This window comes from Corvus kubaryi, unplaced genomic scaffold (genome assembly GCF_017639235.1).
Source record: "Corvus kubaryi isolate FWS band 111438036 unplaced genomic scaffold, C.kubaryi_AGA036_p1.0 76, whole genome shotgun sequence".
Lineage (NCBI taxonomy): Eukaryota > Metazoa > Chordata > Aves > Passeriformes > Corvidae > Corvus > Corvus kubaryi.
The window spans coordinates 14,848,983-14,866,008 of record NW_024582063.1 but is presented as its reverse complement, the minus strand read 5'-3'; the positions used below and the strand labels follow the sequence as shown (position 1 = coordinate 14,866,008).

The following is a 17,026-nucleotide window of genomic DNA, read 5'->3' as shown; positions in this document are numbered from 1 at the left end:
GCGGCGGAGGCGGGCGCCGTCCCCCCCGCGGCAGGCCCGCCTCCCCCGCCGCGGCGGCAGGTGGGAGGCTCCGCGCTGGCAAGGTGGGGCCGGTGCGCCGCGGGTTTGACGTGTGCGAGTGCACATGGTGCGGCGGCGGCGGCGGGCGGATAATAAGCGAGCGCGGCCGGGGCGATGCCATTGCTCTGAGTCACCGCGGGCGCGCGGAGCTCCCGCTCGCAGCGCCGCCGAGCCGCGGGGCGCAAGACCCGGCTGAGTCACCCCCGTGCCGGGAAAAGGGGCGGCCGGTGTGTGGTGGTGGTGGTGGTGGAGGAGGAGGAGGTTGCGGGGGCGGAGGAGAACCGCTCCGCCTGCAGCCCCCGGGGCCGGAGCCGCTCCGCCGGCGGGGCGAGTTTCGCCGGGCAGCGCGGAGAGAGGACATCGGCGAACACCCGCTTGCGCGCACGGCTCTGCTCCCGCCGCGCCGCCGAGTCCTGCCGTCACGTTCCGTCCCGCAAGCGCTCCGCTGCCAACTGAGCCACTTCTATCACCAGTCTTATTTTTATTTTTGTTGCCTCTTTGTATTCTTTTCTTTTTTTTTTTTAAAGCTTTTTCTCCCCCCACCTTCTTCCCTCACTCCAAAGCCGTTTTTATTATTTTTTTTCCCTCTCCGCGGCGAGCGTTGGGAGGCGAAAGGCAAGAGCCGAAGAGGTCGGGAGGGAGAAGGGGGCGGGGAGACGGCGAGGGAGCGGCGGGTGTCGGTGTGGGAAGGCGGGGACGCGGCTCCCCCGGCCCGACCTCGGACCATGTACCAGGACTACCCCGGGAACTTCGACACCTCCTCCAGAGGCAGCAGCGGCTCCCCGGGACACCCCGAGACCTACTCGAGCGGCGCAGCCCAGCAGGTAGGGCCGGGCGCTGCCCCTCTCCCTCGGTCCCTCCGAGGGCTGCTCCGAGCGCTCCCGGGACGGGAGTTCACCGCCACGCCCGGGGAGCGGCCGGCGCTTCCTCCGCAGTGGAGGCGCGGGCGCCCGGCGGAGAGGCGCCGGCCGCGGGGGCGCAGGCGGTGCCGGGGCGCGGGGCTGCCCGCAGCCGCCGCCCTGTCCCGCCGCCCTTAGCGGTCCGCCGCCGCTTCCCTTCCCTCTTTGCCCGCCCGCCCCGGAGCCGGTGCCGCGACGCGTCCAGAGGGACGCTGACCGGAGTTCCCCGCCTGTCGGGGCCGGGGTGCTGTGGGAGGCACGGCCTGCCCCGAGCGGGGACGTGCGGTGAGGGAGCGCCCGGCGGGCAGTCTCCGCCGGCCCGGCCCCAGGTGCAGCGGGTGTCGGTGCCTGTCGCCCGGGCACCCGCCGCAGCGGCGGGCCGGGACCCGCTCGGAAATCAAAGGGCTCCTCCGGGCGATTCGGTCGGTAACGCGAATACAGGGGCGCACCGAACTCTTCCTCCTTCCTGCTTTTGTTCTTGTCAGGAGCTTCTCGCTGTCCACGTTCACCGCGCCTGCCCGGGTGGTGCCCGGGGCTCGCCCGCAGTACTTTGGGTGGCTTCGCTGGGACTTTGGGAGGTGCCGCCCGAGTTACTCACGGAGCTGTTGCAGCTGCCGTGGAACACGGAGGGATGGCTGGAAGTGAGCTCTGGGTCTTCCAGCGCCTGCGTTGCTTTGCCCCCTTATCCCCCGCTAAATTTTGTCTCAGAGGCGCTGACACTCTGCCTTTCCCACGCTGGGACCCCGAGGGGACCACGCTGGGACCCCGCGGCCGGCGGCGTGCCGCTCTGCTCTGCCCGCTGCCCGCCCGCTCCTTGGTTCTGCCGGGAGCCGCCGGCCGCTCTCCGGCCGGCTGTGGCTTTTCCCGAGCGGGAGTTTCCTGGGGCTCGCCGGAGCGCTCCCCGCGCTGTCCGGCCCCCCTCCCCACGCAAGCCCCGCTGGCGGGCGGCGCTTCGGGAATGGGGGATATTTCCTGTTGAAAGCGGCGTGAATTCACGGACCTGAAAGCCCACTCTTGTGGTTTGGGGTTTTTTTTCCTTTCATTTTCCTAAGAAAATACCTCGGAATTACTAATATGCCTAGATCGACTAAATCCACCACTTCTGGGGAAGGCATTACACAATCGGGCCAGTTATACAAACCTGGGTTATTTCATAACTTGTTTACATCAGCTGGCCCAGCCTCACTCTTTTTTTGCCTTTTCAGAGTCGGGCTTCTCCCCCCACCCCTTTTTTTTTTCTCACAGTATTATTTCTTGTGTGGCTTGTACGAGCGAACTGGCGGTGTGAGCACAATGCAGCCTTCGCATCAAGGAGTCATAGGATAATTAAAAGAAAAAAAAAAAAAGGAAAAAACGTCCAGTCTTAAACTGCCAGCCGTACCAGCCCGTGACATTCCTCACATTAAAGAAGTTTTACCAGAAATGACTCGCTGCCGCTCCCCGCCTGCTCCAAACGCATCTCGCTGGTGCCCTCTGCGGGCTGCGGACTGGGGTTTCCAGGGATTCCAGCTCAGCTAAAGCTTATTCCCTAGTTTACAGTAAATGCCAGGACAAGGTGGGGGAGCGGGAAGGGGGACTGAGAAGCTGGAAACGCCCGGGGAACTGCAAATTCTCACTCTCCCTTTCCTCCTGTGATTTAACAGCTGCGCCAGATTCAAGCACTTGCTGCAGGAGGTCGTGAAACTCCGTCACCGCTTCATATTTGAGCTGTCACAGTCTGAGCAATAACTGGGTTTTCCCCTTTTTCTGGGGCTCCGCGTCTTCCCCAGGCAGCTCGCGTGCGTGCTGTTTGATACGGGGACCAGAGCCCAGTTTCTAGGGTTACTATCTGAAACAGGGCTTTGAACAGGACGTTGGCTTAGCGAGAACACAAATGTTTTCTTTAAGAATCCGGGAGATTTCTCAAGGCCTTGTGCTCCGTCTTTCCCTTGATCCTTACAGATGTTGTAGATTAGGATCAAATGTAAGCATCGCCTTTACCCTAGCAGTCAGGCTGTTCTGCTGATTCTGGTCTGTGGAGATCTGCAGTTTTATCACTACAGAAAATATGCATTGCTGAAATTTTTTTCTTTATTGTGTTGGGGTTTTTTTTCCAAAAGCAAGAAAAGATGCATCAGTCACATGTTAAAATGGAAACTGTGTCTCTGAGCCAAAACTTTGATGCTTTTTAATTATTTTTTTCCCATACAGCACAGCACTGGAACATTTTTCCTTTAAGTTGCGTGTCATGCTATTTTCCTAATCACTGATTTGCCTTGTGGTAAACAGACTTTAATGGGAAGAGTTTGTGTACTCTTTGAGAGTGGTCAGCTTTCCCCTGAGATATCATAGCACTGTGTCTAGTTTTCCTTCGAGGAGATGTTCAACATGGGAAAGCCATCAAGGGCCTTGTATTTATTATAAGATCTATCACATATACCCTGTGTTTGATAACTGAGTAATGCTGAAGATGCTCTAGGTGTTTTTCAGTCACTCTGTTGTTGGGTTTGATTTTTTTTTTTTCCCCCCAGCCATTATACCCATTTCTCAACTGGTTTCTGGTGCTGCTCAGCACTTAGTTACAGATGTCAGTGAAAGTCCAGAGTGGAGCAAAGACACAACGGGGTGCTGTATAGAAACCTTAAGGTGGAGAAAGGAACCACAAGCCAAAGCTTGAAATGTTCCTGTGCTGCTAAGTTGTGAGCTGCTAACGTAGTCTGTCCTTGCCTGTGGCAGGACTCACTGGAGCCTCCCCCGACTATGGATCTGAGGAGGCTCTCACCCAACCCCATATTTTTAAGGCAGAGCAGAGACTGACCTCAGTTCTTGGCAGACTTAATAACAGGACTCTTTCTGTTTGCTGTTTAGTTGTTGGGGTTTTTTAATGATACCTTCATCTGCGTTTGCTTGGGTCAGGAGGAGAGTGCTGGGTTCATAGCTGAGCGTGTGCTGCGTGTGTAGCCCTGCAATCTGCCTATCGCCACGTCTTTCTGTAGTGCTTTGAGTTCCTTGTAGAGAGGAAGAAAAGAGAGATGCTTCCAGGAGCCTCTCGTGGGTCAGGAGAGGAGAGCTGTGCATGGCCAGTGAGAGGAGAAGGCAGGACGGGGTCTGGAAAGAGGAGAACTTGGGCGGTGGGTGAGGGCAGGCAGTGCTGTCAGGCTGGCACAGGGATTGAAGCTCTCTGAGAGGAGGAGGGATGAGGAGAGCAAAGCTGGGGCTGCAGTTTGGGGAAAGGTCTGGCACTTCTATGTGAGGAGGCTGGTGGTCAAAGGGGCTGTGCAGGGGAGGTGGCAGGGAATTCAGGGCCTGCCACTGCAACCAGCAGAATCCCAGGGGTCAGAGCTGATGGCCACTGTGCAGAATGTGGGGGGCCAGCAGTATTTTGGCAGAGCTGATCTGGTGCAGTGTCCTAGCAGGGAAAGCGAGGTCTGTGAGGAAAGACTGATCAGTCAGGAAGCAGTGCCTGTAAAATTTGGTGGTAGCCCGAGCACACTGTGTGAAGACTCAGCCTGCCACAGTAGTGTGTCCCTTAACTATCCCAGAAAAATACTGCCTTTGGAAAGTACAGAATACAGGTTTGGGGGATTTTTTTTTTTTATTTCTAAGATATTTTGAGTTATTAGAAGGGAAGCTGGTGACAGAGATGGGGCACAGCACAGAGAGGAACTGGTCTCTTCCCCCCAGGTCTGCAGGCAAGCCCTGCGGAGCTGCAGAGGGATGTGGCTGAACTGAGCAGCTCCCATTTGCTGTCCAGGAGACCTGCACTAATGTTACAGAAGGGTCCTAGGTTGAATACAGGACTGGTTGGAAATGGAGTACTTGCTGAGTCAATAACTTGGAGCCTGATTTTTGTATCCGATGCTTGTATTTTTATGTGGTTGATTTGGTGGTGGATCTGACTCTCAACCTCTGTTGGGAATTTTTAGCATGTCGTTGGGTGTTGGAGGCAAAGGTTAGCTCTGGAATGCAAATGGTGTCTGTATGGCAAAGCACCAGAAGGCCTCTGAATGTTTTGCAGTCATAGCTTTCTAGTGTCCCTACGAAGAAGACAAGACTTCGCTTTGATTTTTGGATACGGAAGGGAGGGTGGCACAGATAGGCAAAGGTCGTGGTAGAAGCCACTTGTGGATCTGGAAGTAGGGCTCACATCCCTTGAGTTGAGCTCGTGGTTCAACTGGTCTCGCACTTCCTCCCTTCTGCAAGGTTAAGGTCCTCTTGTGTTCTGGTTATGGAGGCACCAGCGTATCCTCTTCTGTGCCATGTGGTCACAGCCGACACCACGCAGGGCAAAGTGGGGGATTTGCACCCATAAATTCTGATGCAGTGTTGACAGTTTGCAGCTCTGAGCCTCTGTAACTAATTGGGAGAGGTGAGAGACATGCACTCTGAATTCAGAGACATGCACTCTGAAATGTGGGATGAGCTGAGGCTGTGTTGGATTTGAGCTCCAAGTGAATCTCTGAGGTCCTGTTGGGGGTTTTGCCAAGGTCTTGGTGCCAGTGTCATCCTCTCTGTGTAATTTCCCCGCCTGCTTAACTTGACTCACTCCTTCCTTCTCTCATCCTCTCTTGCTAGATTTTGAGCTGTTCAAAGGTGTTAAGTCTGCAGCTGTCAGTATTAAGACTGGATCTCCTGGTCTTCAGGTGCTGGCAGCTCGCTAATGCTGGCCTGAAGTGCTGTAGCTATCAGCACGTGAAATACTATTTGCAGTAGCCTTGGTTTAACAAAGCACTTAAGGTGCTTGACTAGGCACACCCTGAAAAGGAAATCTGTGTTGAAGTGGTGTCCCTTATCTGGGAAGCTTACCTGAGGTGAGGTCAGGCTGATGCAAGGGCTCTCACTTCTCTGGGAAGCTAGGCTGTTGACCCAAGAATGTGCATTTTTCATGGAATCATTTCAAGGCTTACAGACCAGTGGTGGTGGCAGCTGTGTGTCCTACAAGCCCTGTCCCTTGCTCAGTGATTGCTGGAGCAAGGCCTGTCTGTGTTAATTCCAGTCTAACCATTTTGAAAGCCTCCTGAAGGAGCTCAGCATAGACAAAAACATTCTTTCTCCCCTGCTTTCCCCTCCGGGGACAAGTGATTGTTTTTCTTGCAATTTAGTGCCAGCATATTATCCAGATGGATTTACCTCTGTCTGAAAGAAGGTGTACTTGTATTTTGGAGGCGATCATTACCTGCTGCCTTGGTTTTACTGCTGCCTTGTTTTGTCTAGACAGTGCAGAGAGCTGCAGGGAGCTTGTCCGATCTGAATCCTAAGACCTATTTTATAGGCTGCTATTAAAATACATATCCTCGCACGTAACCATCCCAGGGCTGAGTTTCTCAGTGAGCACAGAGCTACTGAAGGAGAAGCAAGCTGCTGTTCTTTGCCATACCAAACCTTACGCGGACCAAGCCCAAATTTCAGGGCAATCCTTTGGTGAAAGGCGGCTTTGCACTGGTTGGTAACAGCATTTCAGAACTTAAGTTTCTCTTCCTTTTCTTTGCACTTGAAGAGAAGTGTTTCTCTAGAAACTCCTTAATTCCCCTTTTGCTCCATGCCGGAAGGAGTGGTGGGCACTGGCAGGAGGTGGCAGCAGTGGGAATGGTGCCTGGGAGGGGAGACTGGCTTAGGGTATGCTGGGGGAGGTGTGTGGGGGAAGAGGAAGGGGGTTGGGAGAAGGCAGAGCTGCTCTGGAGGGGAAGTGCCTGAGCCCAGTTCCTTCCTCAGGGGGCTGTGGCAGGCAGGGGCAGCTTAAGATGCTGCAGAGGCACCAGCTACTGGTGTTTTTGCCTCAGGTGCTGCTTTGATCCTCTCTGGTGCCACTCCTGAGGGCCTAGCTGGTTTCAGAGTAACCACTTATGTTCTGCTTTCATTGACGGTTTCTTCTCTTCTCTCTGTCCCTCTTCTCCTCTGCCTTTCCTCCTAGAAATTTCGAGTAGATATGCCAGGATCAGGCAGTGCTTTTATCCCCACGATCAACGCCATCACAACCAGCCAAGACCTGCAGTGGATGGTCCAGCCCACCGTGATCACCTCCATGTCAAGCCCTTACTCCCGCTCACACCCCTACAGCCACCCGCTGCCCCCGCTGTCTTCAGTGGCCGGACACACGGCTCTCCAGCGTCCTGGTGTCATCAAAACCATCGGGACCACAGTGGGACGGAGACGGAGAGATGAGCAGGTAACTGCAGTGGGGGGAGCAGCTGGGAGTGCCTTGAGAACAGATGTATGGAGATTTCCTGCTCCTGCCCCCTCATGAGATCTCCCAGCGCCACAGGGGAGCACTGAGGTCCATCCCTGGTGCTGTACATGTGCTGGGGCTTCTTAGGGTGGCGTAGGGTGTAAGCTGGAGGGTGACTTTTATTGCTGCTTCCTCGTCATATGGTGAGATTTACCTAGTCTTCATCAAACACTTCACACCACCGGCCCGCATTGCGGCTTGGTTTCAAAAGCAGGTGAAACTAAAGTTGAGCCCTGGGTTTCAGTTTGAGTGTCTCTGCCGCTCCAGGCAGAAGGAAACCTCCAAGAAAGCAGAGGAGCTTTCATGTAGGTCCTTTACAAATCTGACACCTAAATTACATCAGCTAGTGCTTTCTGTCAGCTCTGTAGCAGCTAGCACTGCTCCATTCTCCATTTGTGTGATACCCCCAGTACCAGCCAGCATCATGCAGGGAGGAACAGCTTCCCTAGAGCACCTCAACTCTAGTATGAAGAGCCTTCTGGTGACTGGGGTCTAAATCCACCTTCCCACTACAAACATGTAATCTCTTGATCTTTTTGCAGCAGTGAGGTGGGGATCCCATAAGAGATTTTTTCTGCTCCAAAGTCAGAGGTATTTTCATACCTGGTATGGGGTGGCTTCAACCACTGCTGCCCTGTGCTCAACCTCCTGACGGGATTGTTAAGCTGGGACCCTGGATAGGTGCAGGCATCTCATCTTCTGGAAATCAGAAGTTGTTCTCTTCTTAAATCAGAATCTGTTGTTCTCTTCTTAGTAAGAATCACCCTTCTCCAGGGCCGTCTGGTGAACAGCTATTCACAGCACTAGGCTGACTTCTCTTAAAAAAAAAAAAAAATAGATCTGACTAAACTCGATCTCCCCAAGTTGTTCCCAAGCAGCATTTGTGTGGGTCGCTGCAGAGCAGTGCAGTGAGACACACTGCGCACCCTCCGTACACCAGCGCATGCTGTTGCGTGCGGTCTGTTTCTAATAAGACTCACCAGCCCTACTTTTACTTCCACGTCATCTGTTTTGATTCACAGTCCAATTATTATATGTGGAGTTGCTGTCTGGTTTAGACCTAAGCAGTTAAAGGCAGAGTTTAGCAGTACCTCTGTGTGGAAAGCTGGTATGGATGCACCGAGGACCCACTTTTGGGAAGAAGGATGGGGTAGCTGTGGTGGTTGGGGTTTGTGCCAGTCTTTTCCATCAGCTGGAGCTACTTCCCAGTTCCCTGTGTGCAGGGCTGGTGTCCAAAGACAAGGAAAGTTTCACGAGAACTGGAGGAATAATTAGCAACAACTAATTTGTTTGACAAATGCTGCCTCTGTGTTCACAAATTGGCCGTGAAGAGATCACCATATTCTCTGCTTTATTTGTTGTTCAGAGTTATTTGCTGAGGGATGCCTGCCAAGCAATTCCTGGCCTGTGGCTTGTTTGCAAGCCGTTCATTGTGGGTCATTCAAAGCCAAGTCCTTTTGATTAGACACGTGCTAAGGCAGTACCCCGGCGCTTTCCTGTGGCCCTTTGGCTCAGGTTTCCACGGCTGGTGCTTTGAACACCACATCGGAGTGCCTTTTTGGAAACGTTGTGTAACGCTCTATGAAAAGAGCCTGTTTTGATGAACGTTCCTGACAGTGAATGCACGTATTGGGCTTGGACAAGCTATGGAGAACACATACAGCAGGGGCACAAGGAGTGCCAAATCCAACCGCTTTCAAACAAATCCAGCAACCACTGATGGAATATTCCTTTTTAGACCCGGTAAAATGTTAAGAACATCCAGATTAGGGGCTTCTGCCCCGTCTGTGCGATTTTTGCACAGCAGAGTCTCCAAAACAGATAATTTAAAAATTACTGAAGGCCCTGGGAGCAGAAGTTTTGCTCCACCAAATGTATTTCAATGAGATCTGTGCTTCTAAAGCATGAAAGGGCTCTTGAAAACTGTAAACACAGCCCCCAAGTCAGCATAGCTTCTATGTGCATGCTCATTGCCTTGACATACTGTGGACACTTGTGTGCAAACACATTTTTACCTGGCACTCATATGGGGTGGGAAGTGAGTGGGGAGAGCTGTAGCAGGGAGAGCAGTGCCTGGAGGGGCTCCTTACTGGGGGAAATATGCTGCCCAGCAGAGTGGAGGTATCCCCCACCCTAGGATGGACACTGTGAGCTGCTGATGGAAAAAGCTTTTGGGCATAAATTCTGTCCCCTGCAGTCCTAGAATTGCTTGTGTTGCTTAGTGAACATCCAGGGGCTCATGTTACATGCAGGTGAAATCACAGGCACAGATCAGATCCTGAAAAAAAGCAGAAATGAGCGAGCTGAATGCCCAGAGGCTGAAGTAAACTTACTGAAACTGCAAACGTCAAAATTAGGGAGATAGAGCAAGCCAAAACTAGGCTGAGGTTGGAGTAAAACTAACAATAAAAAGAAAAGATAGTGAAACGGTGAATGTCTCATTTGTGACATTGACAGTCCATGAAGATATTAAAACTGAACCTTCTCTGAAGAGGTGTTTCTTTCCATTCTCTCCTGGCTCTCTGTGAGATCTGACACGTGCTTTGCCAGGTGTCAGGGTTTTGCTTTCGTTTGCAGTCACCAGGCCAGAGCCCCTGCAGCACACACGGGCCGGCTGAGGCTGAAGTGCGGGCACAAGGTTGGAGCGCAGGGCTGAGCACATGCCCTGGACCCCCACACTGGGCTGTCTGCACTCTGGGTGCCACAGCAGAGAGCGGGGCCATGCTCACCTGCTCCGTGCCCTGCTGTGCTGGCTCCCTGGCTTTGGCCATGGCACAAACCTTTCCGCTGCTGCTGGGGTTTGTAAAACCTCGTCTCAAACTCCCAAAGCTATGCATAGCTTGACCAGGTCTTGTGAGCTCCTGCTCACTTCCTCTGGTTTCGCAAGACTGTAGTTGGATGGGTTTCTATGGAATTGCTCCTGATTTACATCAGTGAGGGTGTCAGCTGGCCTCAGGAAGCCCTTGATATCACTGGAGCCTTGCCTGCTGATGCAAGAAGCAGTGTGTTATCTCGCTGAGTGCTCAAAAATCTGAGGTCAGATTTTTGGGTGGTATAAATCATTGTTGCTTCACGGACTTGATGGGAGCTCTGCTGATCTCCCTGTCTCCCCTTATACACCATCCCCGACCTTCAAGCGAACAACTATTCTTGTGTGGGAAGCAGCAGATATTTTTTCTCAAGAAAGAGGCACTTACAACATCGTGCTCTGGTTTTGCTTAACGTACCACCCAAGTTGTGAAACAATCAGAGCATCTTTTATCTGTTTGGCCTTGGTGCAGATTCACTGTCCTCTTACACAATCTTCTCCCTGTGCCCTGCTCCTTCTCCTCACCCTTCCGCTAAGACCTGGTGCAGGCAGAGATACTGTGTGCTTTCATCTTCTGCTGACATCAGTGACAAGGGGGAGCGCTCAGCATCCTGCTGGATCAGGCTTTTTTCCTGTGCATTGCGGTTAAATCCTCACAAAGTTAAAGGAATGCCTTGCTCAGATCTGATCGGATTTTCTTGGCACTTGCCCACAGCTGTCGCCTGAGGAAGAAGAGAAGCGAAGGATCCGGAGAGAGAGGAACAAGCTGGCAGCTGCTAAGTGTCGTAACAGGCGTCGAGAGCTAACAGAGAAACTCCAGGCGGTACGTGCTCAGCATACGTTTCTCCTTCGTCGTCGCCCACCCTTGGGGCCAGCTCCAAGGGCATTGTTCTTCCTCCACTAGCATGTTCGAGGAAGATGCTTCAAACATGCCCTGCCTTCCTCGGCCAAGGCTGCCCAGTGGTACTGCTCCTACAGCAAGAGTAGCTGATGAGGGGGACTTGGGCCTGGAGCTTAGGACCCTAAGATTCTCTTTACTGAGTGCCCAGAATGTCCAAGAAGTTCTCTTCCCTTCTGACCTCTCAACTAGCACAAGTCTCCCTGACTCTGGTCTCCTTTCATAAGTGGAAATAAAGACACTGTGCCTCAAAGGCAGGCTTTAAGGACAACAGCACTGAAGAGTTAGGATCATCTGAAAGCAGTAGAAATCAAGGCAGATGTTATGTTTACCTATTAAAGCTATATCCTTTAGGCTTAGCCTTTGTTTGGAGGTGGGGCAGTAACTGACTTCCTTCAAAAAGGATGCACCACAGAGATGTGTGCCCTGGTGCTGTAGGAGTAATAGTAAAGCTGGAGAAGGTAGGGCTGAGCATAAGAACCAAGGGTAAGGGACTGGTTGAAGAGAAGGCAAGATTGGCTTGTGTTGAAAGAAGCTGAAGGAAAGGCTCCAGTGCTCCTGGTCAAGAGCCAGCCTGGGGCTGGTTTTATCCAATGACCTTGTTAACAAGCACAGCAGCAGTGAAAGCACACCAGTGAAATGTGCTGCTGCCTCACATTAGGAGGTATCCTCAGTGTAGGGGAGGCAGGACATCCTATAGAAATATCATGACTAAACTGATAGAAGTGAGAGGAGTGTGCACAGTGGGAAGTCATATCCTGAAGGACTGAGTGTGAGTTTTGTGAAGTTGAGCTCCTCATATGGGAAGGTACTAATTGCTCACAGACTATGATCCATCTGTGTGACGTGACCATGGGAAAGGTGAATGCATTAACTGTAGGATGCATCAAGGGATAATCCAGTGTTAGTCCTTTGGGCAAGAGTTAGACAAGTGTCAGACCTAATCTGGGGTATGCACTACAGAAATAAAATGGAAACAGTTTAGAGACTGCTGTACATTACCTCTGTCAAAGTGAAAAGAATATGACTAGCCTAACATAAAAAAACAATGGGAGGAGATCTGGCTCCTCTGCTAAGGTGTCTTGTCAGGCAGAGAGCAAGGGAGAAGACTGAAGTCACACACCAAGACAGAGTGGCAAAAACTGGCCATCAGAAAATTAAAGCAAGTTTTGGTGAAGTTTGGGAATAGCCTACTAATAGACATATGAAACACAAGATGCTCGACTGGCAATGACCTGGTGTCTGCTTGGCTCATGAAGAGTCTGGGGTGTATCTGCCTGTGCCAGATGGGATCTGGACTTGGTGGCCCTGTTCCAGGTGAGGAGTAGTTCCAGAGCCTTTGGTATTTTATTTATTTATTCCCCTTTTGTTTGCAGGAAACAGAAGTACTGGAGGAGGAGAAGTCAGTGCTGCAAAAGGAGATCGCTGAGCTCCAGAAGGAGAAGGAGAAGCTGGAGTTTATGCTGGTGGCTCACAGCCCTGTGTGCAAAATCAGCCCCGAGGAACATCGGAGCCCACCATCCAGCAGCCTCCAGAGCGTTCGGACTGGAGCAAGTGGAGCAGTGGTGGTGAAGCAGGAGCCTGTGGAGGAAGAGATCCCATCCTCCTCTTTGGTCCTTGACAAAGCCCAGAGGTCTGTCATTAAGCCCATCAGCATTGCTGGAGGTTTTTATGGGGAGGAGGCACTCAACACTCCCATTGTGGTGACCTCAACACCAGCCATCACTCCTGGCTCTTCCAACTTGGTGTTCACCTACCCTAACGTGTTGGATCAGGAGTCTCCTCTCTCCCCTTCTGAGTCCTGCTCCAAAGCTCACCGGAGGAGCAGCAGCAGCGGGGACCAGTCCTCAGATTCCTTGAACTCTCCCACCTTGCTGGCGTTGTAATCCCCCTGTGGCCCCCCATTTTGCCAGTGTGTTACATCCCCCACAGCACCATGGGGGGAGCCCCCTCCATGGGATTAGAGACAGGCACAGGATCGTTCAAGCACAAGGGCAGCAAGAACAAGGATGGGGAAGTGCTACAGCTCCAGGAAGGAGAGTGAGGACCAACGCCAGCTCCCTGGAGGCAGGAAACGGCAAGGGTGGGACTGACACGCCAGGGCCGTTTGGAGAGGGTGATGTCCCCTCTGTAGGGACTGCCTATGGAAACCTCTTTGTGGCCGTAGTGGACTTGGGGAGCACTTCTGGCCAGGACTGAAGGCGAGCTGCAGACAGTTGCTAGTTGTCCCTTTCCTTTGTGGATTGACCTGATCGGTTGTGCTTTGTGCTTAAATCATTCTGGTTAGTTGATCTTACAACTTCTCTCTTGCGTGCTCGCTCTCTCTCTCTGCTCATCATTTCCAATGTTGTCGATCCCATTACATTTCATCCAGTTGCTCTGAACTCTAAAGTCTTGTTAGGATCTTCCCTCTTCGGAGTAGCTGTGGGAAACACGTAGGGTTGCCCAGACAGGAGGGTGACAGCTGGGAGGACCAGGAGATAGGGGGACCAAGAGGAGCCCAAGAGCTCAGCAGCAAGGGCAGATCTTACAATCTCTAGCCTGAGGCACAGAGACAGCAGAAGGCTTGTGTGCAAGCCTTTCCTTTTAAAACTGTGGATATGTTTATTCCTTTGGGCTCCTCCATAAACCAAGTTAGCATCTCAGGGCTAAAGTAGCATCAGAAAAGCTGCTGGGCTGGCACTTACCAGTGTCACTGGCAGGGTTTTACCCTAGTTTGCTGGATATCAAGTCTGCTGCTTGTTGTTTACTTTTCCTGGGCTGCCTGCTGTCTAGGGAGTATTACATCTTCCTTCCCATCAGGGCTCCTGACTCAGAGGCTGATCTCTTCCTGTTAGTAAACCTTCCCCTCCCCTTGGCCATATTTGCAGAACATGCTACAAAAAAAAAGAGGTGGCACCACATGCCTATAAATCTAGGATGGAGACTGGCAGCAGCTAAGACAGTGAAATTAGCTGGCTGTACCCTTGCTGATTTTTTCATTGTTGGGAAACAAAGCAGCACGTATCCACCAGCACAGGCCACAGGGCCCCAGCTCCTGACCAGGCAGGAATGGCATGGATGAAATGTTGACCTGTTTGAACTAAAACAGAGCTTCTGACAAGCTCTGGCAAATGACAAATTGACAGCTGAGGAGAATTGATTAGCGTTATTTGCACCTTGGTCTTTGGCCTCTGGTTGTTTTGCATTACAATTGATCTTGTTTTGTTGGGGTTGATTGGCCTGAAGACAAAGAGTCAAACCAAAGGGCTCTTTCCCTAGCCTTGGGTCCTTGTCTTCTCTAGCCTGTGGGCTTGACTGCTACTACTACTAAGTGCTCACAGAGGGCACAAGCTCCCCAGTGCTCATGGTCACTACTGAAAACAGTAGTGTGTGTAACCTGTTTCCACTTGGAGCCAAGCTCAATTCCCATTGATGTCAGGGCACTGACAAACCATGACCCTGTGCACACTAGGATTGCCCAGCTTGCCAGCTAAACCGCTTGGGAGATAGCTCTTTGGTCCTGTCTATGGGAGCTGTGGTGGCAGCTATTTATTTTGGTGTGAGATTCTTTTTCTTTTACACACACACACACACCACAAACACATATATATTTTTTTTTTTTTTTTTTTTAATCAACCAAAACTAGGGTATTTCTTGTTCAGGCTGGACCTGGAGAAATGCAACAATTATAGGGCTAGTTGTATGAGATGCAAAACTGCTGCAGTCCCCACCAACTCCACTGGGAATTAATAGGGTTCAGTCTTGTGGAACTGGAACTTTACTCGGCAGGGCTGGCTTCCCTCAAACTCTGGCCACTGCCCATTCCCTGAATAATTTCAAAGGGATGCTATTATGGCTCTAAAGGTGGACTTTGGCTTTTTTATTATAACTCTTATTTTTAACCCAGGTATTTACCAAACCTGCCAGAAATGAAGATGTGAGTGATCTTTTTGCTTCATAAAGCTGATTGGATTCAGGCTTTTTCTATTTAGCTTAAACACTTCCATTCTTATACTGGTGCTAGAGGTTTCAAACTGAGCTTACACAGTAAGTAAAATTAGTAAAGGAGTTGTATTGTCCTTACATGTACATCAAACTTCCTTTCTAATAAAGTAGATCTTAAATTTCCCATAGTTAGCACAGAGGATCCACTTTTCCTAGGGTTTTATGTAGATAATACCACTTTAGGGGAAACTGCAGCTTCTCTGTTTCCATTTTGCCAAATCTTGTTTGGGCCACTCTGGACTGAGAATCTAAAACTGTTAATAAAATGTCTCTGCATGTCATTTCCATGCATTTTTGAGCAGAACACAACACTGACAAGTGGTGGGTGAATCCTAAAATGATGCAGCTACTTTTGAGGCTAGCTGACCAGGACTGCTGTCTCCTGTGAGATCAGGAACATCCACCCCTTGTAGGGGTTTCAGGAAGTCAGGTGCCTTCTCAGATCTAACTGGTGGAACAACAAAAACCTACCTTTGCTTGTGGTCACTGAATCATTGCCAAAAGGAGCTGCAGCCGGCCCTTGCCCACTGCCTCCTGCTTGGTCATTGACCTGCTCAGAGACAGGACAAGATGCTCCCCTTTCCTGACCTGTGATATTGACGGGAGCCATGTGAAACTGCTCAAAAAAGAGGATTATTTTCTACTGTTTGGAAAAAGCCCCAGATGCCTTGTGCCTGCCCATTTAGTCCCTCAAGTCTCTCAAAGGATGTCTGTGTTGGGATTGCTGGTCTCCAGCCTTTTGTATTTTGTGGATCAGCCTTACTGTTGTTGAGTTTCTGGCAGGCGAATACAACTTTACTGCCATTTTGGTCCAGCCCTACATTCTTTTCAGGTTTTCTGGTGTGCTCTTTGGGAACTGATTGTCCTTCCCATGCCCAAAATGTTATTTTCCATGAGTAACTTCCCTGCCAATTCCTAAATGTAGTGTCTCCATGTTCTGCATGTAGTGGGGATGTGGGAGCTGCTGTAACTAGTGCTGACACAGAGTTGTTGAAGTCAATGGAAAAAGGCCCAGGGAATTTCAGCTGGTATTGGGTCAGCCCCCTAGTGACTGGCCCTCTTAACAACAAAGCCTCTCCTAACATCTTGCATTAATCAACGCCAAACTGGGAGGAGCAGAAGCAGCTGCATTGAAGGAAATATTCAGCTTCTAGGTGATGCTTGCCATTCCAGTTTTGCCCTCATTCCCCCTTCTCCTTTCCCAGTTGTGGCATTGCCTTCATATATTCCTTTCTTGTAGGTGTGGAGACTGGGTAAGTCTCAAGCCACTTGTGGTGTGATGGGATTTGGGACCAACATGCTGGGGACAGTAGCTCTCTGTTGTGTTTTTATAATTATTATTTAAATGATCTATTTAGTTCATCTGAACCTTTAATTTTGCTGCTTACTGTATGTAGGATCCACCTGGCCTTCATCCTAAATGAAAAGGAAAAAACAAAATGAAAACAAACGTAAGACACCTCCCTTCTCCCTGGTCTCTTACTATTTATTGGCAGGCAGCCGTCTTGTGCCTGCTCCAGCAGATCTGCCCGCCACTAATTTAACATCCTCCCAAATCACATTCCTGGTGTTTGGTTGTTGCTTTTTTTTCATTCTAAAACAGACTTCTGAAATGTAAGAAATCTTATTATCATGACGCAAGTTCATTTTTGTTAGGAAGGCCAAGTCAAACATTTTAAGAGGTGGGGGGAACAATATACATTTATTTCTTATTTATTTATCATGTTTACATCTTTTTTTTTCTGTTCAAGACTTGGATATAATAAAGCATTAAAAATACTACAATCTTCTTTTTTTTTTTAGGCTAATAATTGTTTTTGATTCCTTAAATAAAAGAATCTGGGTTTTGTTGTTGTCTGTATAAAATGTAAAAAGAGATATGTTTTTAAAGATGCATTATCATTCCTCTGTGAACAGTAGGTGGAGTTCAGGACAAATCTCAGAATACAAGATAATAATAAAATCCCATCCTGTTTTACTTAATTGTTCCCCTCCTATCCTGTATGATTAAAGGGTTATTCCACTTTCTTGTTTGTGGTTACTTGATGTTAAAACCATATTAAAATGTGTAGAAAATAGGTATCCAATTGTTTTTGCTCAGTGAGAGGATAAAGTGTTGTATATATCTTGATATACTGTGTAGTTCAAAGTAACATCAGTAAGGGATA

The 17,026-nt window shown here is 50.3% G+C and overlaps 1 protein-coding gene across 1 annotated transcript; it reads left to right on the top strand.

Annotated features, from left to right (window-relative positions):
• The first annotated feature begins 319 nt into the window (after nt 1-319).
• On the top strand, nt 320-16,885 carry FOSL2 (FOS like 2, AP-1 transcription factor subunit). Its single transcript, XM_042051575.1, has 4 exons — nt 320-884; nt 6,850-7,104; nt 10,689-10,796; nt 12,248-16,885. Exons 1-4 carry the CDS (start codon nt 786-788, stop codon nt 12,755-12,757), a joined length of 972 nt encoding a protein of 323 aa, XP_041907509.1. The 5' UTR covers nt 320-785; the 3' UTR covers nt 12,758-16,885.
• The last annotated feature ends 141 nt before the right edge of the window (nt 16,886-17,026 follow it).